Source organism: Rhinichthys klamathensis, unplaced genomic scaffold, assembly GCF_029890125.1.
Source record: "Rhinichthys klamathensis goyatoka isolate OS25496 unplaced genomic scaffold, OSU_Roscu_1.1 h1tg000119l_1, whole genome shotgun sequence".
In the NCBI taxonomy this organism is placed as follows: domain Eukaryota; kingdom Metazoa; phylum Chordata; class Actinopteri; order Cypriniformes; family Leuciscidae; genus Rhinichthys; species Rhinichthys klamathensis.
This window is the reverse complement of record NW_026606656.1, coordinates 1,844,714-1,872,297: the sequence shown is the minus strand read 5'-3', so window position 1 is coordinate 1,872,297 and position 27,584 is coordinate 1,844,714. Positions and strand designations below refer to the sequence as shown.

The 27,584-nt window shown below is 38.2% G+C and overlaps 1 protein-coding gene and 1 long non-coding RNA gene across 3 annotated transcripts; both read left to right on the top strand.

Annotated features, from left to right (window-relative positions):
* The first annotated feature begins 227 nt into the window (after positions 1-227).
* hsd3b7 (hydroxy-delta-5-steroid dehydrogenase, 3 beta- and steroid delta-isomerase) lies at positions 228-25,750 on the top strand. Of its 2 annotated transcripts, XM_056255228.1 has the most exons (7): positions 228-245; positions 9,635-9,864; positions 12,449-12,604; positions 17,436-17,544; positions 21,304-21,403; positions 22,621-22,783; positions 24,826-25,750. In XM_056255228.1, exons 2-7 carry the CDS (start codon positions 9,705-9,707, stop codon positions 25,239-25,241), a joined length of 1,104 nt encoding a protein of 367 aa, XP_056111203.1. In that variant the 5' UTR covers positions 228-245; positions 9,635-9,704; the 3' UTR covers positions 25,242-25,750. The 2 variants fall into 2 exon arrangements, with proteins under 2 accessions (XP_056111203.1, XP_056111202.1); XM_056255227.1 differs by lacking the exon at positions 228-245 and having other exon boundaries at positions 9,607-9,864.
* Positions 12,625-12,906, top strand: LOC130088463 (uncharacterized). The gene is made up of 2 exons (XR_008807471.1): positions 12,625-12,787; positions 12,835-12,906. It is a non-coding gene; the product is annotated as an uncharacterized LOC130088463 (long non-coding RNA).
* Positions 25,751-27,584: the final 1,834 nt, after the last annotated feature.

Sequence of the window (27,584 nt, the reverse complement as noted above, 5' to 3'; positions counted from 1 at the left end):
TAAATAATGGGCTCTGAATACTGATGTGTGTTTTTTTTTTTTTTTTTTTTACTAAGGCAGTAGTAATAACCTCTGTCACTCTTGCTCTCCTTTACCATGTTTCTCTTGTGAGCTGTAAAATGTGAGGCGGAAGCATGCGGCTTGCAGAGGAAGATGCACCTCCGTTTAAAAAAATTGCACAGGAAATAGAAACATCAATGTTGAGCTCACTGGATTCATTGAAGAAAATAATGGAAGTTACAGAGGTAAGGGGTAAATTCAAAGATAAAAATAGAAGTGTTTTTGTATAGACCACCTGCGAAGTTCTTGGTAAAATAATGAGAGAGATGTCGAGGAACACGAAGCATCAAGTGACAGCAGTAATCTGACTTTGCGATAACCTCATTTTGTTGTGGGCCATGGACACAAAGGAGACTGGATAAGGTTTCGCGGAAACTCTCTTTAGAAACACAATACCATTGAACTGAAACACAGTAAGTAGCCTACTCATTCATTCTGCAGAGGAAATCTGAGCGGATACCATGTTGAAGTGTTCGAGACCTCGAGTACAGTTCTGGCGTTAAAAGACAGGACATATCATTCATTCATCCTGATGACGTCTCCTTTTGAAGGCAGCGTCCTCCGGTCCGGAGGGCACATTTGTCGGCAGCATTCGTCATAAATGTCTTATTTCAGAACAGTAACAATTGACCGTTATTTCCTGTGAAGCGTAAATTGTTGTAATTTCTTAATGACTTTGGTATGTAGTGGTCAGTTTACTGAAATTAAACGGCCTCAATTACGTATGCGGCCGCGGGTGACAAATGCGACCTTCGGAGGACGCGAATTTTCGGTCGTGTCTGTAGGGATACACCAAAGAACTAGCAGTGCTAGTGCTAATGAAAGCCGACTGTGTCGGCTGCGTCGGGGGAGCGTCATTTGAACACCGAGAGAACAGCCGACTGTCAGCTAGCATGCGCGTTCTGCGCTTGTGTAAACACCATAGACAGTATAAAGCCAGCCCCGTTCACACCATAGACAGTAAAAGAAATGGACAGAGCGATCTCATTGGAACTCAGTTGAGACAGTTGAAGCCCACTTTTAGCGATTTTTGAGAACTTCCGTTCCTGACGCGCAGACTCAGACCGACTCAAACTAAGCTTGATGACGTGAGCAACCTGTCTGACAGACGTTAATCTTCTAGTAGCTGTGCGTGAAAACTGCCAACGTTAATCTTGCAGAGACGGGGAACTTGAGCAAAGAGTTATTTGGCGTGAGTGAGCAGGAGTAAGAATTCCGTTGCTTTTATGGACTCATTATCTATGGGCTTCTCCCTTGACGGGACGTCCCCCCGATTGCCTGCGAGCTTCTCCTCCTGTCTGTACGGTAATTTCTGTACAGCGCGACAGAGAGTCGAGTGGTTATGACGCAATCGTTAGCCTATTGTTACAATATCTGTTTCTACGGGGCCATAATGTAACACAGAAGGTAATGGAGCTCTGTATACATTGTCGTGTTTGTTTAGAAATAAATAATGGACAAATGGAGTCTTTAAACGCCTCAGATGTAAAGTTATTCGCTGTCAAAGTGACGGCAAAATGAATGGGAGTCAATGGAAATGTTAACGCAAGTGAAGTTCTGCTACAAGATGGCGGCACCCGGCCGGCTTCAACTTCCGGTCTATGGATTACCCCCTTGATAAGGGTAAACACATAGACAGTATAAGAAATGGACAGAGCCATCTCATTGGAACTCAGTTGAGACAGTTGAAGCCCATTTTTAGCGATTTTTGAGCACTTCCGTTCCTGACGCGCAGACTCAAACCGACTAAAACTAAGCTTGATGACGTGAGCAACCTGTCTGACAGACGTTAATCTTCTAGTAGCTGTGCGTGAAAATGCCAACGTCAATCTTGCAGAGACGGGGAACTTGAGCAAAGAGTCCTTTATCGTGAGTGAGCAGGAGTAAGTATTCCGTTGCTTTTATGGACTCATTATCTATGGGCCTCTCTCTTGACGGGACGTCCCCCCGATTGCCTGCGAGCTTCTCCTCCTGTCTGTACGGTAATTTCTGTACAGCGCGACAGAGAGTCGAGTGGTTATGACGCAATCGTTAGCCTATTTTTACTAAAACTGTTTCTACGGGGCCATAATGTAACATAGAAGGTAATTGAGCCCTTTATACATTGTCGTGTTTCTTTAGAAATAAATAATGGACAAATGGAGTCTTTAAACGCCTCAGATGTAAAGTTATTCGCTGTCAAAGTGACGCCAAAATGAATGGTAGTCAATGGAAATGCTAACGCAAGTGAAGTTCTGCTACAAGATGGCGGCACCCGGCCGGCTTCAACTTCCGGTCGATGGATTACCCCCTTGGGTAAACACTGATACTGTCTTCTTTGGCAGATAGAGGGTGCTTCTCATTTCTTATTTGTGCATCCTCGTTTCCTTTCCTCGCTTCCTTTCCTCGCGTCTCAGCTCCACCCCCTGTAGGACGCGAGGGAAGGCTACAAGGAAAGGAAACGAGGACGGAGGAATTGAATGAAAGCTTTTTTTTTTAAATTTTTTTTTTTTTATTAAATCTTAACAATACAAACAGCAAGACACACAAATAAAGTCATTAATACAGAAAACACAATATTAGACAAGAACATTGGAATACTTGATCACTCGAGCGTCACTTCACTACGTCATCAGCAGTGCTCAAAGGATCTGCCTTTATGTTGTTAAAGTTTGTTTATTTAAGAAATTCATAATAAATAATAATAAAGCAAGATAACTTGTTGAAATATGTGAGTTGTGTGGTTTATGTAAACTACAAAAGTAAAGTATAAATTCAAATGATTGTGACAGATGTGAAGGGGGAGGAGAATTGATACGTGCGTCATGTTTAGTCGGTAAAACTCTTCCGCAAAGGGTACACCTGTGTATCCTCGCTCATAGCTCCTCTGGAAGCCTCCTCACTCCTCGATCCTCGCGGTGCAATTAGAGAATTGAGATGTCCTTCAAGATGGCTGAGCTCGATCGGTTTCCGGGTCATAGGATGGAGGACGGAGGAGCGAGGAGACGAGGAGGGATATTGAGAAGCACCCATATTCGTCATTCAAAAAGGGAAACCGACGCTGCGGGACAGCTAGGCTGCAGATACACAACCCGTAAACAAAGCTTAAGTTACCGTTTTGAATATCAATCTTGCTAAACACTTTCTTTATATGTTGCCCGACGGCCGATCGTCGGCGTGGTGTCCCAGGCATGACTTCAAGCAAAGTTGCTGCTATAGTTAACGCTTAACTATATTTTAGATAGGCCTAACCTAGAAGTTCCCGAGTCACCGGCGGTGGCGAACCGCTAATGCGGATAACGTTAATGATTCAGTGTCTGGAATCTGGAGGACCATGATCCTGTCAAGCCGCATTGCGTAGGCTACGTGGGTACAAAATGAAAACATTAATCATAATTAATTTCGATAAAATCATGTGTCAATGTCATGTAGGAGATCTGTTGAGTGTAAATCTTTTAAAGGGATAGTTCACTTTGAAATTAATTTTTGATATGTTTTAGCTTACCTTAAGGGCATCCAAGATGTAGGTGTCTTTGTTTCCGCAGTAGTTTCAATTTTGATATTTTTAGGTCAAACCGTTCTTGTCTGTCAGTCATAATGCAGGTCTATGGTCACCACCTCAAAGAGCATGCACAGAGAAGTCCAAATTAAACATGATTTAATGACTCGTAAATGTTAGTACACATTGATGGCCTAAGACACGAAACGAGCAGATTGTGTGAGAAAACGAACAGTATTTATACCGTTTTTACCTCTGAGTGGAAGGTGAATGGCGCAAAGCTCACTATAGGGATAGACATTGCAAATATGCTTTCCATTGGGGCGAATGAAGTCTGGTTTCGTGTTTGTCACGCTAACCGCCGCAGCACACACTATGGAAGCTTGTTTCCGCCACTGAATAAAAAAATAAAAATAATAATTGCGACTTTTTATCTCACAATTGCGAGATATTAAGTCAGAATTGTGAGAAATAAAGTCAGAATTCTGAGAAATAAAGTCGCAATAATGAGAAATAGTCGCAATTGCTAGAAAAAAAGACATGAGAATTTTCTCACAATTCTGACTTTTTTTCTCACAATTGCGAGTTTACATCTCGCAATTCTGACTTTATAACACATAATTGCGAGTTTATATCTAGAAATTCTGACATCTTTTCTCAGAATTGTGAGATATAAACTCGCAATTGCGAGTTATCAGGCCAATTCTAAGTGAAGTTTATATCTTACAATTGCGACTTTATATCATGCATTTCTGACTTTATAACACGCAATTGCGACTTTAATATCAATCAATTCTGACTTTATATCTCGCAATTCTGACTTTACAACACGCAATTGCGACTTTATATCACACAATTCTGACTTTATAACCTGAAATTGCGACTTTATATCAATCAATTCTGACTTTATATCTCGCAATTCTGACTTTATAACACGCAATTGCGACTTTATATCACGCAATTCTGACTTTATATCTCGCAATTCTGAGAAATAAAGTCAGAAGTGCGAGATGTAAACTTGCAAGTGTGAGAAAAAAAGTCAGAATTGTGAGATAAAAAGCCGCAATTACCTTTTTTATTTTTCATTCTGTGGCGGAAACAAGCTTCCATAGCACACAGTCTGCTCTGGTCCAGAGACACATAGCAGAGAGGATCATATGCCCAAGTCTGCGCAGACCACAAGACGTATCGGACCCATTTTAATACTGCACAGAATGCTTTATTAAGCGATTTGGAGGAGAAACAGTTCGGGCATTAGAAACAGCACTGATGAGTGGAAGAGATAACACAGGTGCCATGCATGCACCAACATACATTTCAAAACGGCACATCAACACAAACTACACTTTTCAAACGACAAATCCTCAGCATGATAATGATCACTGTTTTGTTTTAGTGACAGTTTCATATTAAATCTAAAGGGGGAGTCTATTTGACTGTGGCTGTCAAATACGGCTTTACCGAGTTCAACAGCTCTGGCCGAGCTGTGATATAAGCAAAATGTTATTGACTATTTTAAAAAAGGTGAGGAGCTGCTCGATTTGTCCGCCCTGTCTTCCTGTTTCAGTGGAAATTACGTTACCAGATTAAAGGTCCCATGACATGACATTTTCACTTCCTGAGGTTTTTTAACATTAATATGAGTTCCCCTAGCCTGCATATGCAGTGGCTAGAAATTTCAATCGGTGTAAACCGAGCTTTGGCTATCTTTCTCTGCCTTTGAGAAAATGAAAGCTCAGACGGGCTGATCTTGAATCTTCTCCGTATGACGTCATACAGAGGAAAGGTAACCTCCCCTTTCTCTGCTTTGCCCGCCCAGAGAATTTGGCTTGCCCGTGAGAAAATGAGCTAGGAAGTACGAACAGCGAGCGCGATTTGAGTTTTTCCTCGAGAGATATCATGGCTTGCAAACGAGCGAAGCATGGCAGTTGATCAGTGTTCGGATGTACAAATGAACACAAAAGTATTTTTTAGTTCCTTCATCCGAGCCTCTGAAGAAACAATGGGTTAATTTTATTTTCTCTGGAAATGCACCGACACAACTTCCCAAAGTTTTGGTCCAAACATTTAACCGACGAATGTTTCCTCAACTTGGGCCAATAAGTTACAGAGCTGGCCTCGATGAACGTCTGACTCTGAAAATAAATCGATCGAGCTACCAAGCAACAATTTCTGATGTGTAGCCAATTGTTCAAGTTCAGACAGGTAAGTTAATCTTTCTCTCAAAATCGTTCAATACTGTTTATGCATCAATAAGTCAAGCCAGTGACTAAAATATCAACATCACATCGTTTCTTTTAGTAGGATGAAAACAATCTTATTTAAATTGTGATCAAATTATACAGAAAGCGATCAAAGAACAATCTTTCCACACAGCGCGAGTTTTTCTGGACAACTCGTTATGAAATCAATGACGCACGTTACACTGCACAACAAAGCTCTTACTGTATGTACATCATCGTGTTTGCATTGGTGAAAGCATTAGAGAGAGTGCCGAAACTGCGTTGCAATGATAAGATCTTCATTCTTGCGATCAACAGACCGTCATCTGCTTGCTCAATGCTCATCACTGCAACATTTTATGTGATGGGAATAGATCTAAATACTTTAAAAACTTCTCACGATTCGTTAATCTCGATAGCTGTAATAGTCAATACGTATAATAGCTGTAGTAAAAGTATTCGGGAGAGAGTTTCACATGTAATACGTAGCTATTTCATATGCAAGCATGTCAGCCAATCACAGCAGTGGCCGCGGTTACACTGAATCCCACAGCAGACACGCCCCTTCAAACACAGCGATCAAATCAGAGGCTAAAATCAGGCTAGGAAAAATGCCTTTTATTTCTAAAGTATGACTATTTTTTATCTAAAAAACATACTAACATTTTAAAGGCAACCCAGGAAACATTATAAAATAATAAAATAACCCCATGTCAGGGGACCTTTAAGAAACTCTGCATGTTTTATAGCGCTTCAGCCTTTAATCTTGGCTTCTTGCATGTTGATTATTACCACACTGACTTAATTTGGTGGACAAAGGTTTTTTCAAATATTAATATTTTTATAATTATAGAATACAAATTACTTTTATTCTAACAATTGAAAACATGTTCATCATAGAAGAGGTGTGTTCAAGTCATTTGGTTAATAAATTGCATTATTAATCCATCTTTAAATACAAAAATGCATTACATCGTTGACCCATCTGCAGTCAGTCATGAAGGGATTTCTGGAATGTTATTCTTGAGCCACATGACATGCAGCCAACACTTCAGTAATATAACACAATAACCATATTCAGCTTATTTAATATAAATTGAGAAATGAAAGAGAGAAGCACAAATAACTGCAGTTCATCCAGTCATTGGTGAACTAGATATAAAAGAATACTTTAATGATTTCTTGTTAATTTGCAAAACTACTTAATTAAAACTGAAAGAAAAAAAAACTGCTCAGACTATAAAATTCCACTGATCTGATGCCTTGTTTATTTCAATATAATGCACCTCTTCCTCTTTCTGCTTACAGTGCTGTATGAACTATGAACCTGTCAGCTGAAACTGTTATTATGAAGTATCATTTACTCAACCTCATGTTGTTCCAAACCTGTATGAGTTTCTTTCTTCTGTTGAACACAAATAAAAGAAATTTTGAAGAATGTCGGCATCCAGACAATTAGTAGCACCCATTGACTTATATTGTAGGACAAAATAAATAGTGTGAAAAATATCTTCTTTTGAGTTCAACTCATACAGGTTTGGAAAAAACATGAGGGTGAGTAAATGAGGACATATACTATCTCTTTAAGCTTCTTTTGTTTATAATGTTTCAGTTCGTCAAGTTAAGAAATGTTGGATCTGATGTAACCAGTTTGGTAATATAGTCCAACTGCTAAACGGTTTGGCTACGCAAATTCTCTTGCTTAATTTCCCTTATACAGGTTTTTTTTCCCACGCAGTGTTGAAGATTATGCAAAAAAGAAGCAGTTTTAGTGCCCAACTGAAAGTGCTGGGAGTGTTATTTGATGCGATTTATAAAGTTTAAACTCTTTTCTATCCACATTGGTTTTCACATGTTCTGTTTTTTAACAGATTAAATTGTATTTGATATGGGCTAAATGGCACTGTCCTTGAAATGAAATTGGATTCGTGATTACAGTTATGATCATTGTTAATTTTTAACCACTCACACACTTTGGGATTGAGCAAATAGGTTGCGTGACTTTGAATTCATGTCTTGATAGGGCTTGTAAGATTTGATATTTGTGCAGAGTAGACAAGTTAGTATTGCATGTTAGTGGATGAGTGATCGTGCACAAAAGACTAATTAAAGAAGTCAAATTGGAAAAAACTATTTGCTCCAGTGGGGTAATCGATCTCCATTTCCTCTCCATATTTGCTTGACGTGCGAGAAGCAATGAGGTTCATTCTCGTGTTACGGAGCACGTTTGAGCTTTAGCAAGAACCAATGAGGTTCAATCTCGTGTAATGCAGCACATTTAGGGCGCTTTCACACTTGGTTCGATTGCCTGTTCCGAACCCGAGTTCTATTGCTCCCCCCTCCCCCTGCCCCCGATGGACTGTGTTCACAAATATTATTTGTATCCGAACCGCGGTACACTTGCGTCATCAAGCTGGAGCTGGCGCGTAATCATGTTGCTTGGTAACCGGCGCCGCTATGAATGAAAAGGCGTCAAAATGGATAGAATTGGTCGCTTCACATTTGTTCTTCTTTTTTTAAACCTTTGGTTTTGTTTTCAAAGAAAAGATACAGAAACACACTTATGTCTGCCGCAAAAGTAGGCCTACTAAAATCGTTCCAAAGACAGCTGGCTGTCAGCCGAAGACAATTTTTGCAGAGGCAAGCATAAATCATCTCTCTGCTTGCAGTGCGTCAATCCCGCTTTTCGTCAAGGTAGTGTACACACACACACACACACACACTGACGACTGTCCTGTCGACCACATTATACATTATACGTCATCAATAGCGGTTCACTTCCGCGGTTTGGTTCGATTGCGTTCATATCAGCAGCGAACCGTACCCCAGACCACCTTTTTAAGCGGACCCGAGTACGGTTCGCGGGTGCGCACCCGAGTTCGAAAGACAGCGTTCACATCATCCAAACGAACCGAACTCTGACGTCATTCGAACCCGGGTGCGCACCAAAAGTGCTAGTGTGAAAGCCCCCTTAAGCTTCAGCAACAACTAATGAGGTTTATTCTCATTTAGTTTTACGACCACTAAATAAACATTTTGAAGCGTCAAAGTGTCAGTTGCGTAGCTGTATATAAAGGAACAGAAAGCTCATAAAAAATATCTTAATTTGTGTTCCGAAGATGAACGAAAGTCTTACGGGTTTAGAACGACATGAGGGTGAGTCATTAATGACAGAATTTTAATTTTTGGGTGAAATACATTTTTGGGTGAAAATAAATAATTTGTCACGCCATGGTGTGACAAATTATTTATTTTTAAAAAGTGCCAATATTTACTGTCTCTCAATTAAGGTCATGGTAGTAGTTGCATTCAATTAGCCTACAAAGAATTAACCATTTAGGCTTAGTCTTTCCCTATATTTCTTATCATGGATTCCATGAATATGGAACCATTTTCTCTAAATATTTCAGATTTGCACGGATTACATAATTATTTTATTATTGATTAAATTATAAAGTCTGAAGGAATGGGTGAATAAAGTATTTTTTGGAAAAATTACATTTTGACACTAAAACAGCGTGCAGTTTAAGCTTTGGGCTCTTTTTAAGTGTCTTTCCAATTTTAGATGGGTGGGCATTGTCAACAGATGGTCCTCACTGCAGAACACGAAATCTAGGGGGAGGACCTGCCGAATCTCCGCCCCCTGATCCCTAACCCCACCCCTAATCCTACCCATCTCCACCCCTTAGATCTGGATCCAACTCCGCCCCCTGGATCTCGTGTACTGCAATGAGGTGCTACTGGAACAGACCACAACTCTAGGAGGAGTGAAGCAGACAGTTCTTGTTCATTCTCTGTCACGTTGATCTGTAGCTTGTATTGCTTGTTGTTAAGCTGTAGGCTGATTGTTGACGTCATTTTGTGTCTTTTGCAGAGTGAATCACCCGACTGTCGTCGGTAAACACTTCAGTCAATAACGGGACAGGATTCAACGGAGTTATAATATGTCTAATGAGAAATCGAAGTTAACTTATTTGATAACTGGAGGATGCGGCTTTCTTGGGCAGCACCTGTTGAAGGTTTTGTTGGAGAAGGAAGAAAATATCAAAGAGATCAGGCTTTTCGATAAAACCGTTTACCATAATCTACAAAGTCACAGTACAGGTAAGAAACTCATGGAATAAACTGTTAATTGCGAGCTTATTAGTTCCCACAATGGTTTGAATATTGATATATACTAATTTGTTGAATATACGTTTATGGTTGTGTCTGTGCGTCCCACCTATTCATAGTAACGTTCACTTTACGTTCGTTCGTTTTAGTTTTCAGACGCTTGATTTAACTAGGCTACATCACGCTATTTTTATCCTGTTTTTAAAGTAATTAACAATTTTATCACATCTCAAATGATGGATTGCGTTTTATAATATTCGAAAATGGGAATTAAATTATAAACATTTTTGGATTAATATGACAGATTCCTTTTTATTTTATACTCCTTTCTAGCCTATTTATTGTTGCATACCTTGAAAAAAATGAAAGCAATCTTGTTTGGGAATGACACAGGCTAAATAAAAATGTTATATTCACAAAATATTTACCTTGATTGTTCTTTATTTTCTTCAAATGTGATGTGTGATGAAGAAAATAAAGAACCCCTTAGAAAATAAAGAACCCCTTATATCATCCCCATATACTGATTGGCTTCTTCACTGTCTCCTCTCCACCAGTAAGCTAGTGTGTGGTGAGCGTTCTGGCGCAATATGGCTGCCGTCGCATCATCCAAGTGGATGCTGCACATTGGTGGTGGTTGAGGAGATCCCCCCCTCTATGTAAAGCGCTTTGAGTGCCTAGAAAAGCGCTATATAAATGTAATGAATTATTATTATTATTATTATTATTAACAATCAATATTAAATTTTGTCGGTAATACCAAGTACACACAACTTCTGAAAACAAAATTTCTGTTTGTGTTGGAAATGAAGCCACAAATCAAAGGGGACAAGTGGAAATATTTTTGGGAAATAAATAAATCTCTAATTCTAATACTCTAAATATTGAAATTATGTATATTCTTCCTTTAGATGATCATAGTTTTAAACAATTTGTAATTTATTGGTTGTTTTTGACATTCGTGATGAGCACTGTATAGGGTGTAGTTTCTGAAAGTGCCCAGGGGAAACATCTGTTGTTTTTTATGACTCCAATAATGGGAAAGAACATTGAAAAGACTGAGGAAATGGAAACGTTCATTCATGTCATTGTGTATATTCTGGCTTGGTAAAGTTGTTGAGGTCAGGCCACACCAGTCACTTCCATCCAATCCAGTGTCCTCTTCTCACCTTCCCTGCTCCATGAATCTGATGTCCTGCTGTACAAAGGGGATCTTATTCAGTGTATTGACCAACCCCCACTGGTCATGTTATAATTTTTTCAGTAAGTGTGTAGCTCTGCTTAGCTGAAGCACATTGTCCTTTTGCACTATATCATTATGCAACGTCTGCCTGAGAAATAGAAGCACGAGGCAAGTTGGATTTTAATTCAGGTAGCTGCTTTTAATTTATGTCAAATGGTTTCTATAAGCCAGAGTTTCTTGGCTCTTTCAACAAGTAGATCTCATACATCACAGTGTCCGTTGTCCTGCCTTAATGGACTCCTCACATATTTTGCTAGTTTTTATCCCGGGGGCTATGGGGGAAAGATTGCATTACTTCCACAAAGATGCTTGGAATTGACAACAGATTAACATGTGGTCAAAGTCTAAATGGCAACAGAAAGACGTTAGATAACCATTTGTTATCAGAACTGAACATTGACCTACTTGCATAGTGAACTAGTTGGAGGTTTTTTTTTTTGTTTTCTTTTTTGTATGCGACTGATTTTATATAAACTTTGTGACTGCTTGCAAAGATTTTGTTCATAGGCAGACTTTTTTTCCCCCCTAGTACTATAGAAATCTTTTTATTGTATAAAAATGCATTTAAGTAGCCTATTGAGTAATATTAATTAACAACATGTACTTACTATAGGGTTAGGAATAGGGTTTGGTTAGGGTTATTTGCGTGTAATTATGTATCATTTATTGCTATTGGTACAGTAAGTGGTTGCACTATTTTAAGGTGATGTAGTTACATTGTACTTACTCAAATAAGTTCTTGCTTTCTGCTGGGTGAGGTAGTGCTGTTGTCATGCGTGTGGGACCAGGGTAAATGACAGTCACTGGATACTAGGGACGGGATTTCAGGGCAGGAGTAGCTGCGCAGGAGGCGGTTGGAGCCGCTACCTGACAACGACACTACTGGAACGGCTTCTGCTTCATCCTTGCTTCCTTTTCTTTTTGCAATGGAAACATCTTTTCTTCTTGGTTGTTTTACATTCTTCATGGGTCTGCTTAGTTTTCTTTCTAAATGCACTGGATCTGTTGAATCCGGTGACAAACGTTCCTTTATTTCTTCTCTTGATGCAAGACCAGAAAGAGATGTCACCTGCTCCTCAGACACAGTAATAGACTGTTGGCGGTGCACTAATGTTATTTTTGAAGGTTTACTTCTTGGTCCTGCTGGATCAACCACTGAAGTCACCCTGTAGTCCTCAAACTTATGCTTGGGTGGACGAAGGTTTCTCTTCTGCAAAACTGTAGAAAATCTAGATAAAATGCCTTTTTTTATAGACATTCATGCATTTTATTAAAACACTAACAATCCATTTGCTTTTTAAGGTATCTTCTCTCTTTCTCTTTTATTCGCAGAGCATGTGAAGGTGGTGGTGGTGCAGGGGGATATAACAAATTATGGGAGCGTGCGTGATGCCTTTCAGGGAGCAGACCTGGTTATCCACGCAGCTAGTTTGGTTGATGTGTGGTATAAAGTCCCTGAGAAGGCCATCTATGCTGTCAATGTACAAGGTGAGTGAAGAATAAGATTGAGGAACAAAAGGAGATGGATAGTAATGACTTCACTGTAGAAGTGATGCCAATGTTTTGCACTTTGAACGGGTTTAGGATGTTGGCTGAGAAAACACTGAATGTTGCCAGCTTCGAAGATGGACTACTGTTTAAAAGTTTAGGGTTGGTAATGTCTGTTCAAATGTATGCTCACAAGGCTGCATTTATTGTAACAAACATATAGTAAAAAGCATAATATTGTGAAATAATATTACACTTATTATGTTATAATGGAATATATTTTTGTCAAATCTGAATTTTCAGTATCATTACTCCAGTCTTCAGTGTCACATGATCCTTCAGAAATCATTCTATTACGATGATTTGCTGCTCAAGAAACACTTTTGTATTATTATCAATGTTAAAAACAGTTGTGCTGCTTAATATTTTCTTGGAAACCATGATAGATTTTCTTTTGTAACCATGCAAGTCTTTACTGTCACTTTTTATTTCATGCATCTTTGCTGAATAAGTATTCATTTCTCTTTAAAAAAATCTTCTAGACCCCAAACTTTTTGTAATGATTTAATCCTCTGGAGGCAAGTTGAAGTGAACCCAAATGCAACTTTAATTCCAAAACATAATCAAACATAAAACAAAGGCATGAAACTGGGAACTCAAAACAAAAACAAGAACATCAACTGGAAACATTCAATAATAGGCTAGTTGCACGTGGCCGCCATTTTGGATTTTTGATCAGCGAGTGTGCGGTTGGACACTTCCGGTTTCGCTTTACGCCCGGTGCAGGGAGCCGGAGAAAGCCGAAAATGATCTCTTATAGTTGTTTATAGAATAAATTATATCATTTAAAATACTACTAAGATATATATTACTATCACATGAGCAAATGGCAATTAAATGCACGGATGCAAAGTCAGATTAATGAATGAAATACAACTGTTCATGCACGAACAGAAGATTGTCTTGGTCTCATGCTGCATACGCAATGAGAATTATGCCTTCTGTTATTGAGTTACAACTACGATTATATTTGATTATATCAGCAGACCTGATTTTGCGGGACACAGAGAGAACTTGCTATTATTATACTAGGTGAATAAATATAGATTTTATATTAGATGTCTTTTTGCAGTGATATGCTTTAAATTGCTAATGTTAATGACGGCGCTGACCGGCGCTGTGAACCTCACTAATAGGCCTAATATAAAACTCATTTTAACAGCACAGGTCTATTCAATCTAAATAATTAAGTGAAAATAATAATCCAATCATCGCTAAAAAACACATTTCCAAATAAGCACATACATTCCATTAGGAAAGACTAGAGAGATTAAATGCGTTCTTACCGGATTCAGTGCATCTTGAATTTATATTTTTTTGTCTGATGGCAGCTTCGAGTAGGGGCTTCTCATTCATTATGTGTCTAGACACATCTCCTTTTTTAGGGTCACCTGTAACTGGTTTTTACCATGTTTTTTTCTCCCATTCCTTATACGAACAAGACGCTTTTTCTTCTCGGGAGGCCAGATCCATTTTTCTGTTGCAGTTTTTTTTGTCTGTGTGTGTGGGGGTTTCTCGGTGTTTGTTTTCCCTCTCTGACTAGAACCAATAATTACGGCTGCGCTGCGCATGTTCAGTGTTTTATTATTAACATTTTTTATTGTAGAATTGTCATTTAAAGGACGATGAAATAAAATGATGCAGACGAAATTAAAATGCGGGACACTGCTTATGACTTGCGGGACGTGGGACAAAGCTTCAAATTTCGGGACTGGTCACCAACGGGGAATGCATGAAAAGCTGACTTCTTTGTTTTAACGTGTTTCATAACGAGAAACAGTGAAGTGCTGAGGCTGTCACCTCTGAAAGGCAAGTCGCCTCCCTTGAATTTTAAAAACAGTCATGTGCATCAAAAGCATGTCATCAGAGGGTGACAAAAACTCCCGGGTCGTCGGCATTACTTTATTTGGTAACATTATTATTGCTCTAACTGTTTGTATTTTAGTATGTCATTTAAATGCATATAATCTTCAGCGTATTTCACCTGTGCGTTTCTATGCGTTCTATTACTGCATTTATTTTGTGCAAGTGAGATGAGTAAAGATCATCTTAAATCATAAATATTTCATAAATCATTATCTGTTTTTTTTATAAGCAGCACATACAGTATTTGCTGTAAAATATACACAAACTTATAGCTAGGCCTATATTAAATTGTTTGTGTTAACTAACGTTACAGTTAAAAATGTAAATTACTCGCAATTATTAAGATTTTTTTTCGCCGTCGTTTTTATCTATAAAGATAATTGATGCAAAGAAAGCATGTAAGGAAAATATATGTTGATAATATTGATCGAGCAACTGATGTAAGTAAGTGAAAATATATGTTGATAATATTGATCGAGCAACTGCAAGTAAGTGAAAATATATGAAAATAGAAATGAGAAAATAGTAGGCCTATTTATGGAGATAAATAAGACAGGTCAAACGTGTGAATGTTCAGGCGGTATTGTATGCAAACAAATATAATCGTAGTTGTAACTCAATGTTAACAGAAGGCATAATTCTCATTGCGTATGCAGCATGAGACCAAGACAATCTTCTGTTCGTGCATGAACAGTTGTATTTCATTCATTAATCTGACTTTGCATCCGTGCATTTAATTGCCATTTGCTCATGTGATAGTAATATATATCTTAGTAGTATTTTAAATGATATAATTTATTCTATAAACAACTATAAGAGATCATTTTCGGCTTTCTCCGGCTCCCTGCACCGGGCGTAAAGCGAAACCGGAAGTGTCCAACCGCACACTCGCTGATCAAAAATCCAAAATGGCGGCCACGTGCAACCAAGGGGGTAATCCATCGACCGGAAGTTGAAGCCGGCCGGGTGCCGCCATCTTGTAGCAGAACTTCACTTGCGTTAGCATTTCCATTGACTCCCATTCATTTTGGCGTCACTTTGACAGCGAATAACTTTACATCTGAGGCATTTAAAGACTCCATTTGTCCATTATTTATTTCTAAAGAAACACGACAATGTATAAATGGCTCCATTACCTTCTATGTTACATTATGGCCCCGTAGAAACAGTTTTAGTAAAAATAGGCTAACGATTGCGTCATAACCACTCGACTCTCTGTCGCGCTGTACAGAAATTACCGTACAGACAGGAGGAGAAGCTCGCAGCCAATCGGGGGGACGTCCCGTCAAGAGAGAAGCCCATAGATAATGAGTCCATAAAAGCAACGGAATACTTACTCCTGCTCACTCACGATAAAGGACTCTTTGCTCAAGTTCCCCGTCTCTGCAAGATTAACGTTGGCAATTTTCACGCACAGCTACTAGAAGATTCACGTCTGTCAGACAGGTTGCTCACGTCATCAAGCTTAGTTTGAGTCGGTCTGAGTCTGCGCGTCAGGAACGGAAGTTCTCAAAAATCGCTAAAGTCTGGTTCCAATGAGATCGCTCTGTCCATTTCTTTTACTGTCTATGCGTGCAACTAGCCTTTTGACAAAGACACATGGCAAACATGAGGACTAAAATACACAGACTAATTACAAGACAAGGAACACCTGTGAACAATGATCAGACGATTAACCAATGATAAGACACATGGCAGGATCACATGACAAACAGGGAATCACATGGCAAGACACAGAAACATGACAATGACAAGAACAAGAAACAAAACCCAAAACCCAAAACGTGACACTTTTAAAGAGTAGTGTTTTGGGGGTTTTTTTGTCAGTGGGTGTTATGTAGGTTTTGGTTACTCCCACAGTTTTTCTTTGGTGACATTTCCAGTAACCTTAAAACTTTACGATCTGTTTGGTCCGGAAATGCATCATTTACTCTCACAGACAAGGCGAGAATTTGCATCGTTTTCTTTCTGCAAATGAGTGAGCATAATAGGCATGTGCTTTTTAGCTACAGTCCACAGCTCTTCTACAATAAACCCTCATGCTAGGCTGGACAGATCATGTGGCTTTATGAGAAATAGAGCGTATATGCATTTACTTACATCTCATTAAGCTCATCATAAAGATCAAACTCTCCATTTACAAACATTACATAAAGATGTCTGATGTTGGAAATGCATTCAGCATCACCATTTGCATGAGTTAAAACATGACTATATTATCAGATACGATGTTCTTATATATGTCTTCAGATCTGTCTTGGCCCTTTCATGGTTTTACACTTATTCATCAGCCTGTTTTTAATTTTGACTGTTTGTGGTAGACCTTATTGGTTTTAGTGTTCCTAACATGTGTTTAGGACTGTGTCAGTTCAGCACTCATTGATATAGACAAACCCAGAGGATACAGATAAAAACAAGAGCAAGAGATGATGAATGTGCTATCGTACTGGAATGTTCCATTGGTTTGGATCCTACCCTACCATATCTTTTGATCCTTTTCTCTCACATCTGCATTCCACATTCATTTCCCAGAGATCTCCTCTTTAAATGCCATTGAAAGAGGCTGGATACTTAAAAGCCATCTGCACAATGGATAACCTTTATTTTTCCACTTATCACTACGATACTTCAGAAAGTGTTTACATAGCTGATGGGTTTCTCGTTCAGACTATCTGGTGCTTCCAAGTGCATGAAAGCATTACTTGGAATTTAGGGATTGTTTCATCACTTCCAGCTTAACAAGTCTGATTCTCGTTAATGTCACTGTAAGCAACACAAACACCTTTGTTTTAGCTCCTTCATTTGTTTTAATACAGCAGTAGTGTTGCTTTTTTCTTCACCCCTTAGTTGTTTTTAATGTATTTTTATTTAATGGTTTTTCTTTCTGGATGCTGTTTTCCATCAGGGACGGAGAATGTAATAAATGCCTGTGTAGAAATCGGTATTCAGAATTTGATCTATACAAGCTCCATGGAGGTGGTTGGTCCAAATGTTAAAGGAGATACATTCATCAGGTAAGTGTATTTATTCAAATTGTGTTTTTGATATATGTAAGACGACTTTACATAGTGTTGTGTGTTCAGATTCAAAATATTCACTGGAATAAAAAGAGTTTAAAGGATTTGGGTGTAATGGAGAGAATGTCTGTGAGACTGAAGGAGAGGAAGGGTTTGCACATGCTGATTCTGGAATGACAGCTGAATTCCACAACGTTCTCAACATTCCATCTTGAAATATCTGTCAAGCTGAATAATTACAGGCCACAGTTGTGATGGACACAGTTTGGGAATGCTATTTACACTTTTTTAACATTCAAAAAGTAAAGGTCTGTATCTCTGCCACTGCAGTTTTTCTACTGGTCACCTGAAGCAAGTGACGCTTGCATGTCTCAAAACACTTGTGGTGTTGTGCATCGTGTTCTAATGTTAGGAATTCTAAAGTAGCAATTGCCAGCTCTGTAATTAGTCAGCCCTGATGGAATCTTATGTTTTTCCCACATGTTCTGTGCTGATTTTGCAGGAAACTTGTGAATTCTGCTTGTAAACATGTTAGAATGTGAGCTGAGAGTACTAAAGACACAAACTATTTAGCTACAATATGTAAAAAAAAGAAAAGAAAAATGTGTATAAGTTGGGAATTGTGAATGCTCCACGATCTGTGGAGAATTCACAATCAGATCGTGCTTTGGCCTAGTAATCAACCAAACTGAAAGAAAAATGTGTCATGCAGTCTTATCAGTGACCCAAATGACAACTTTAGGATGACTTTTAAGTGCAACAAAGGTTTTTAACTCAAGTCTTGCCACCAACTTCAAATAAAAAAGCACACTGGGAAAACCTTGAAGTCTTCCCATTACTGTCACGTGCTAAAAACATTAATGTTTTCCTGAGTGACTAACACACAGATCATCAGTTTTGAGATATTTTCATTCAAACATACACACATCCACACATTAATTAAATTATTTAAAAGCAACAAGATTATATTTCAGCAATTATATGTCATCCCTCCTCTCTCTCCCTACTTCCCTCCACATTTATACCAAGTCCCTGTGCTGTGTTTTGATATCTAATGTTTTTAAACATCAGTTGCAAGCCTTTCTAGGTCATGAAAATAATGAATGTTTTTGCTGGAAAATGTGAGCTGCCATAGACAACTATTCACACAAGAAAGTTAAAAATTATCTTCATAACCTCTTTGGAAAGCAGTATTGCACAAACGATTTGTGTTGCTGCCATATCTGTTTATTACGGTGGCCGAGACAGCTCAACGCACTGCAACTGAAGCAAACACATGCAAATAGAAAAAAAACGCGTGCAAATAGAAAAAAACACCTGCAAATTAAAAAAAACATCTTGCATCAGTTTCACAACACATGTGTGCTCCAAATCCAGAAACGCGCTGCAAATAACACAGACCACAACGGAAATGTTTCCAGGGGAACCAAATAAGTGACGAACCCGGCTTGGACATGCTTATTGCTCGTGAGCGTTTCTGTGCCCTACTCCCTTCGAAGGGCAGACGGCAGAGCCCTTAAAGTGGGACTTTGGTGTGAGCAGGGCTCTAGTGTGCCATTATAGCCGTGTGGAACGCACTTGATTAAGGAGCAACTAAAGACAACGTAATTCCTCATTATTTTCACCTGGGATGTTCCCATGACAACACAGCACGGCGTCCATCAGCTGAAGAGCTGGTCTTACGACATAAATATAATGCTGTTAACATAACGGTCGCAAATACATTTGTATTTTTGCTTTTTTTTAAATATGCGTTATATATCTGTGTGTCTCAACTTTAAAAATTTTGGACCCTACATTACCTAACATTTCTTACGAAACTTTTCTTTATGAAAATGTAAACATAACATGAAACAATTTGTACAGTGTAACTGATGTATAGATAAATATCTTTCCTTCATGTTTTTCTTCTTTATCTTTTTTATTTATTTATTTTAGTTTCCAATTCATTGTTCTTTTCTCATTTGTATTCTGATGACATTGAACATATAATACATTTTGTACATTGTATACAAGTTGTAGGGCCTATGACATAATTTTTTTTTATCTCTGTATGTTTTGCACAAATAAATAAATAAAGTAGAATTTTAAGCTGTAAGCACCAGCACGCATAGATTTATGGATATTTGATATCTATCTATGCCAGCACGTCCCAGCCGGGTTCGTCACTTATTTGGTTCCCCTGGAAACATTTCCGTTGTGGTCCGTGTTATTTGCAGCGCGTTTATGTATTTGTGTTGTGAGCTTTTGCAGCGCGTTTCTGTATTTGGTGGTGTTGTGAGTATTTGGAGCACACGTGTGTTGTGAAACTGATGAAGATGTTTTCTTAATTTACGGGTGTTTTTTTTTATTTGCATGTGTTTTTTTCGATTTGTATGTGTTTTCTTCTGTTGCAGCGTGTTGAGCTCTCTCGGCCACCGTAGTTTCTCTCACAATACAGAATTTTAAAAGCTAAAATGCAACAAACTATTTCTATAAATAATTGTAATTAATTACAAACCCCAACTCAAACCCAAAGTTATACCTAGGTAAAATGTTTGAGTTAGGTTTGGAATTGTTATTAAAGGTGCATTGTGTAATATTTAGGAGGATCTGTTGACAGAAATGCAATATCATATACATAACTATGTTTTCAGTGGTTATGTTTTTATTACCTTAGAATGAGCCATTTCTATCTACATACACCGTGGGACCCCTTACATTGAAATACGCTGACATGTTTCTACAGTGGCCCTCAACGGACAAACATGTTTCGTCACTATGTTGTTCTTCGTGAAAGAAGATAGCGAAAGAAGTCAGCGAATAAAACACTGACACAATGGTGAACAAGTAACAATAATATTCGCAATAACATAGTTTTACTGAATAATTAAGTAAACCTAATTTCTTAATTTATCTTTGTAAAGAAACCTCATTTCTTAACTGGCTACTCTCTGCTGTCTCGACATCTTTTCCTGTCGGCCACTGTAACTTCTGCCACCACTAGATGCCGCTAAAAATTACACAGTGCACCTTTAAAGGTGCTCTAAGCGATGTCACGCGCTTTTTAGGCCAAAACATTTTTTGTCACATACAGCAAACATCTCCTCACTATCCGCTGGCTGCCTGTCCCCTGAACACACTGTAAAGAAACGCGATCTCTGTAGGCCCAGGCTCCACAAACAGCAACAAAAACAAACTGCGGCGACCCGCTCCCCGAAACATAACAAACTGTTCCAGCCAATGACCGACAAGAAGGGTTTGGGGGTGTGGTTTGGGGGGTTAGTGTGCGGATGAGGAGGAGGGAGGGTCTAGCTAGCCGCCGTTTTGTTTGACAATAGTTCGAACGTCAACAAGAAGTGACGTCAGCCAGGATCGCTTAGAGAACCTTTAAGTGACAATTATATATAAAAAATATATTGTTTCATTTGACCAAAAATGTCATTTTATATGCGCAATGACAGAGACAGTGATGTTTCAGCCATCCTCAGGATGTAGCGTCATTTTGTGCTTGCACACAGATTCCATCTGTGCAAGCTGTAACAATGCATCTGTGTCTACTCATTCAGAGAGGGTATACAAAGAGAGCGAGCATTATGGGGATGAATTTGGTCTTATAGTTTGAGAGTATTGGTTGGGTTGTGCCACATAATTTTAGTTTCAGACTTGAGTTGAGGCTTCAACTTAATGCCTGTGTGGCTCTGCTACATATTACTTAACAACATTTAAAAACAAATCTCAGACTTTAACTCTTTGTGTTCTTCTTCCTTGACACAGAGGGAATGAGGATACTCCATATAATATATTTCATGAGATGCCCTACCCAAAGACCAAAGCTGCAGCTGAGAAAATGGTGCTGGGAGCCAATGGCACAAAGGTACTGCACAATTCAACTGAGTACAACAATCACACACCGATTTAGAAATGACCCTGGCTTTTCTATTTTTAGTGTTCAATCACTTAGAAAAGTCACAATCACCATTTACAAACACACTGATTAAAAACAGGAAACAGGCACTGATACATTTTCCTATCTTTAATTTACATGTAGGAAGTTAGAGTATGTTTACACGACAACAATGTGCTAAAAACGGAAAGGTTTTTTCTTTGTACAGATGACAACGTTATCAAAACGATTCATGTTCTCACGGATCTGTGAAAACGACTAATAACGCTGTATTATGCATGCCAGACGTACACTGAACAAAATTATAAACGCAACACTTTTGTTTTTGCCCCCATTTTTCATGAGCTGAGCTCAAAGATCTAAGACTTTTTCTATGTACACAAAAGGCCTATTTCTCTCAAAAAAATTTCACAAATCTGTCTAAATCTGTGTTAGTGAGCACTTCTCCTTTGCCGAGATAATCCATCCACCTCACAGGTGTGGCATATTAAGATGCTGATTAGACAGCGTGATTATTTTACAGGTGTGCCTTAGGCTGGCCACAATAAATAAAATAAAAATCTTTTTTTTTTTTTTTTTAAAGTGCTCAGTATGGGCGCTCACCAAGCGCGCATCCAAGCTCACATTTTGTTTTGAACTACATGATTTACATGCATTTTGAGGCATATACTGTACATGTTTGCAGTTTTATCAACTTTTCTGCAAGTATTTAATGTCATTTAAAAAATAATTATTGTATTCTTTTTTTAACATAAGTTTTCTACTTAGTACTTGCATGTGTTATATTCAGGAGAGATGTACAAATATCACCCAAATATTATTAAAATCTACTAACATTTTGATGGAATTGAAACTCTTACCTCTCAATCACATTCTAGTTGCTATTTTCCAGCTTTGCACAATACTGCACCCTCCCAAACCCAAGGGAAACAAATACCACATAGCTGGAATCCTTAAATCACTATGTATGTTTTTATTATCGTCACGCCTTTCCTCTTGGTGTTTCAGCGTGCAATGCGTTTACTGGCGTTTCTAAACACTATAAATCTTCATAACATTGTTGGTGTCTTCTGCATCTGAGTGATTTGTTCTGTAATGGAATATGGAAAGATAATTTGTTTGCTTTTCTGCTGCAAAAAAAATGATTGATTTCTTTCTTTCTCCTTTCTCCCACTCTCCATGATTAGGTAAAGGGAGGGAACATTCTCTACACATGTTGTCTGCGGCCAACAGGTATCTATGGGGAACAACACCAGCTCATGAAGGACTTCTACCAGAACGGGGTCCGTACAGGTGGTTGGGTGATCAGGGGAGTTCCACGGGACACGGAGCACGGACGGGTTTATGCAGGTTAACCAACAGACTCTTGCTTCAGTGTGTGATGATTCTGATTTACCATAAACACAGTAACTACAGCAACAGGGGAACTGAGAAAAAATTATAGAATCTTGATTGATTTGATGTCACTTTATACACTCCCTTTTTTCTGAATCTGAGCACATCTTTCTGTCACAGTTCAGGGGCTTCATTTATAAAACTGTGCGTAGAATCCTTACTAAAAGTGTACGTGCGCCCGAAAGCCAAAAATGTCGTACGCAAAAAAATATTCAGACTTATAAAACCGTGCGTACGCCAGAACCTGCGCAGAATTCACTTTATAAATCCCAGTCAGCGGAAGATTGTGCGCACATGCGTCTCCACCCCGAAATAACCATATATGGAGATTATAACGCCTAGTTTTACTATGCATATCCTCATCTGCATATCATTTGCATATGATTATTCATCCACATGATAACAACACCATTAATGAGAATGGCATATTTAATCTAAATGTTTATATCAGAAGTAAAACATAGTTTAAATCATTCATTTGTTTATTTAAACTGTTATTGTGAACATGCACTGTATTTATGATGGACTCATAATGAAGATTTACGGTTTTACTTCATCTGCGTCAGTTTCACTAAACGGCCCAAAGCACTCGCTGCCGCGGATATTTAAGAAGGGTTGGATATTTGCTTCAAGTGATAGGTTTGGTGAGTGAAATTATATTTGTATTATCTTTCTGTATATGTATAATTTTCTTTAGATTTTCTGTCTAAAAGTGACCAAAAAGACATTTAACTCGAGCTCACCATTGGTGTCGCCAAACTGCTCCTTCTCCAAAACGTTCGTACGCATGGGTCAGAGTTTGCGTGCAGGTGCGCAAATTTTCCCGTCAAGTTTGTTTTTATAAATCACAACTTATGCGTCGGAAGTAGCGTAGGCCTCTTTCAGGGCCTGTTTTGTGCGTACACAATGGTTATAAATGAGGCCCCTGGTCATTGCCAGGGTTCTGTCACTTCTGTCTAGTTTATATCTTGGTTTGGTGACAGAGCTCTGGCACTCCCGGTTTGTCATGTGCTTGTGTTATAGTCCTGTTTGTTGTGAGCATGGCTTGTCATGTGTTCCCTTGTGCCATGTGCTCTCCTGTTGATTGTCTAGCCCCTCCCATCTTGTTATCTGATTATTGATTAATTTGCTCCACATGCCTTCCCTTGTTACCCCTTTTTATTTGCTTCCCTATTTATTCTCCCTGTGTTTGCAGTCCTGTACTGGTTCGTCATCTATGTATCCTCCTGTTCCTGTGTCCTGCCATAGTTTCTGATGTATTTTGATGCCTGCGTTGTTTTTCCCCCACGGGGAGGTTTTGTTTGTATTTAGTTTCCTTTTTATTATTAATTAAAGATCCTTCCATTCTCGCACTTGAATCCTCGCTTCACCATTATTCCACCCGAGGGATTTTCACATCTGGGTGATGCCACAGATTCACAATTATGATGATCCCCTTCCTAAAAACTCTGCTATTTTTGTGTGTAAAGACACATTTATACTGTGAAAAATAAAAGTCTTATAAACAAGTCTTAAATATTGCCTGGAAAATATTCAGTAGTATTAATGATAATATTTATCTTTTTGTAGCCATTAGATTACTTTTAGTTAGATGAACCTCAAGCATAAACCATAAGTAAAACAAACCATGGCTGTCAGTGGAATCAGTTAATTGTGATAAATCTCATGATTTTTGTCCAGTCTTTAGAAAGCAGAATGGAATAATATCTAATTTAGTACAATTTTAACTTTATTTTATTTGATATAATACATTTATGTATTTATTTTCGACTATTTTATATTTTTACTATTATTTTTCTCTTAATTTTTTAATGTTCCCCCTAGAACTCTTGACTTTATTAAATGAGTAGGAAAAATGTCAGTACATACATAGAATGTGAATGTATCTGTGCTGTTTATATATTTATGTAATGGTTTTAAAAATGCTATAATTAATTTGCTTGAGTTTGGAATGATAGACTCTCTTAAATACCTCGGATGTGTTTTTTTGCACGCAGGTAATGTGGCCTGGATGCACCTGCTAGCAGCACGTGCTCTGCGGGAACATCCCGATCGGCTGGGTGGGGAGTTTTATTTCTGCTACGATGACTCTCCATACAAGAGCTACGAAGACTTCAACATGCAGTTCCTGTCGACCTTCAACTTTCGTCCGTTGCATGTGCCATTGTGGGTGCTGTGGTTCATAGCGTGGATGAACGACCTGATGCGCTGGCTCCTCAAGCCGTTCTACAACTACACACCACTGCTCAATGGATACACACTCGCTGTGGCCTGCACATCCTTCACTGTCTGCACAGACAAAGCGTTTCGGCACTTTCAGTACCGACCGCTCTACAGCTGGGAGCAGTGCCTGGCACGTACGCAGAGCTGGGTCAACACGTTCCCTTTAGAAACCAACACTAAGGACACCTAACAGCTGCTTTAATATCATGAGGACAGGTTTAATAAACACATCTGTGGCCAAATATGAAAGATGCTTTTTGGGTTTGAGTAATGACCTCTTATCTAATGATGGACTGCACAACATTTTTTTATATGTTGTACTTCAGTATTTAGGATGTGCTTTGCATTAAGTACATTTAATCATTAAATGAACCTCTTGATCATATAATCACAGTTAAGATGATCTCTCAGACATTTAGATGAATGAAATGTCATGTAATTATTGGCATTAGTATTAACAACTGAGATAAACTTTACATTACGAGCACTTTCATGCAAAATGCACAACTGAAAGTATTTTGATAGTAATCTGGCAAGTCTTTGAGCTGAATATATGTAATGTATCAGATATAACGTGTTATACAATCAACCACATATGCCTGTATATTTATACATTTCTTTGTCCAAATTATTTAACTGAAAAATATTTGTGTAAATATTATATGGAAAATATTTAGATTTAAATACATTTTATTGTTTCTCTACTCACCATTAGGATAATTAAATGCATAAGTTTGAAGAGAAAAATAAAACTATGGCTGTCAATAGAATAAATATTTTTATTCCGTCCAGTCTTTACAAAGCAGAAGGAGTTTGGAATAACACATTTTAATTAATTTATTTTATTATTGTTATTATTCATTTTGTCATTTACATTTCTACACAATTTATCTCAGAAATGTTCCAACCCCCCTAGCAATCTTGGCTTTATTAAATTAATTAAATGGAAATACTTAAACTTAATGATGTGCTGTTTTTATTGCTTCATGATTTTAAAATTGCTATAATTAAGAAGTTGAATCACTTGTTAATGTTACCTATACATATAGCTCAATTGCAGTAAAGACTTCCAGACTCTCTTTTTTTTCTTTAAAGAATCATTACAGTGACTCACAATAACCACCCTCATCCTCCAGGAAACTCAGATGTTCCATCTCTGACTGGACAAGAAACACCATCTGATTTTACCAGATGGCCAGGTTTTCCACATCTGCTTCTATTGTTATAGAGATGGAACTATTGTTATAGGGGGGAAATATAACAATAGAAGCTATAACTTTTTCATAACAATAGAAATATACATATAACACATATATAACAATAGAAATATAACTTTTTCAAAAGCAATCATTTTGCATATGGTACCCATATAGACATGAAAGTAGACTCTGTTTGCACTTTAAAGAAACAAAAGAAAGAAAGAAAATGCATAATGTACTTAGTCTCTCTCTCTCTCTCTCTCTCTCTCTCTCTCTCTCTCTCTCTCTCTCTCTCTCTCTCTCTCTCTCTCTCTCTCTCTCTCTCTCTCTCTCTCTCTCTCTCTCTCTCTCTCTGTGTGTGTGTGTGTGTTGGTAAACCCTACGAAGATGACAATATCCAAAATCCTTGTCCTTGTGGGGACATGTTTTGGTCCCCATGAGGAAAACAGCTTAAATCATATGGTTTCCTGTGATGTGTAGGTTTTGGGGTAGGGTTAGTGTAAGGGGGATAGAAGATACAGTTTGTACTGTATAAAAATCATTATGTCAATGGAAAGTTCCCATAAAACATGAAAACACGTGTGTGTGTGTGTGTGTGTGTTCTTCCACAGAAAAAATAGTCATGCAGGTTTGTAACGACATGAGGGTGAGTAAATGATGACAACATTTTATTTTTGGGCGAACTTTCAGTGTGGTTAGAAACATTGAAAGAGCAGAAAAAACACGAGGGTGTTCCCAACTGGCTTCAGTTCAGGGGCATTCCCTTGTAATTGGTTGTAGACTATGGGAGTACCTCGTAACAGCTTCCATAGTGACCGTCACAATATTTATTCTTATATAATTGATGAACAGCTGTGCACCTCTGAAGGAATTGTGGTTAGACAAAGATGAGCTACATTGCATGTACAAACTGCGACATCTAGTGGTTAACATGAGACATGACCTCTTCGAGGAATCTGTATTTGTAGAATGACTTACCTATTTTCTTGGAATGATGATAAATCCTAGTGATAAATCTGTGTATATACATTTTCTTTTGTTCTTTTTTAAATATGAAGCATTATGTCAACGTCTGTTATTAAAAATCAATAATAATGGATAAGATAATTTTTAATGGCATTTCTCTAACTATCTATTCTCAAGTGACCCCTCTTCCTCTAAATTGCCCTTATTTTTATACACATGTGACATGGCATAATAATTTTGCTCAGGAATAAGTGCCTTATAGTTTGATTTACCCTTTGTAATGCTTTTGTATAATCTGTAACTGTTTTTATCTTTCGTTTGGCATACGCCTTTTGTATAATGGCATACAAAATTATAATTTTTCAGGG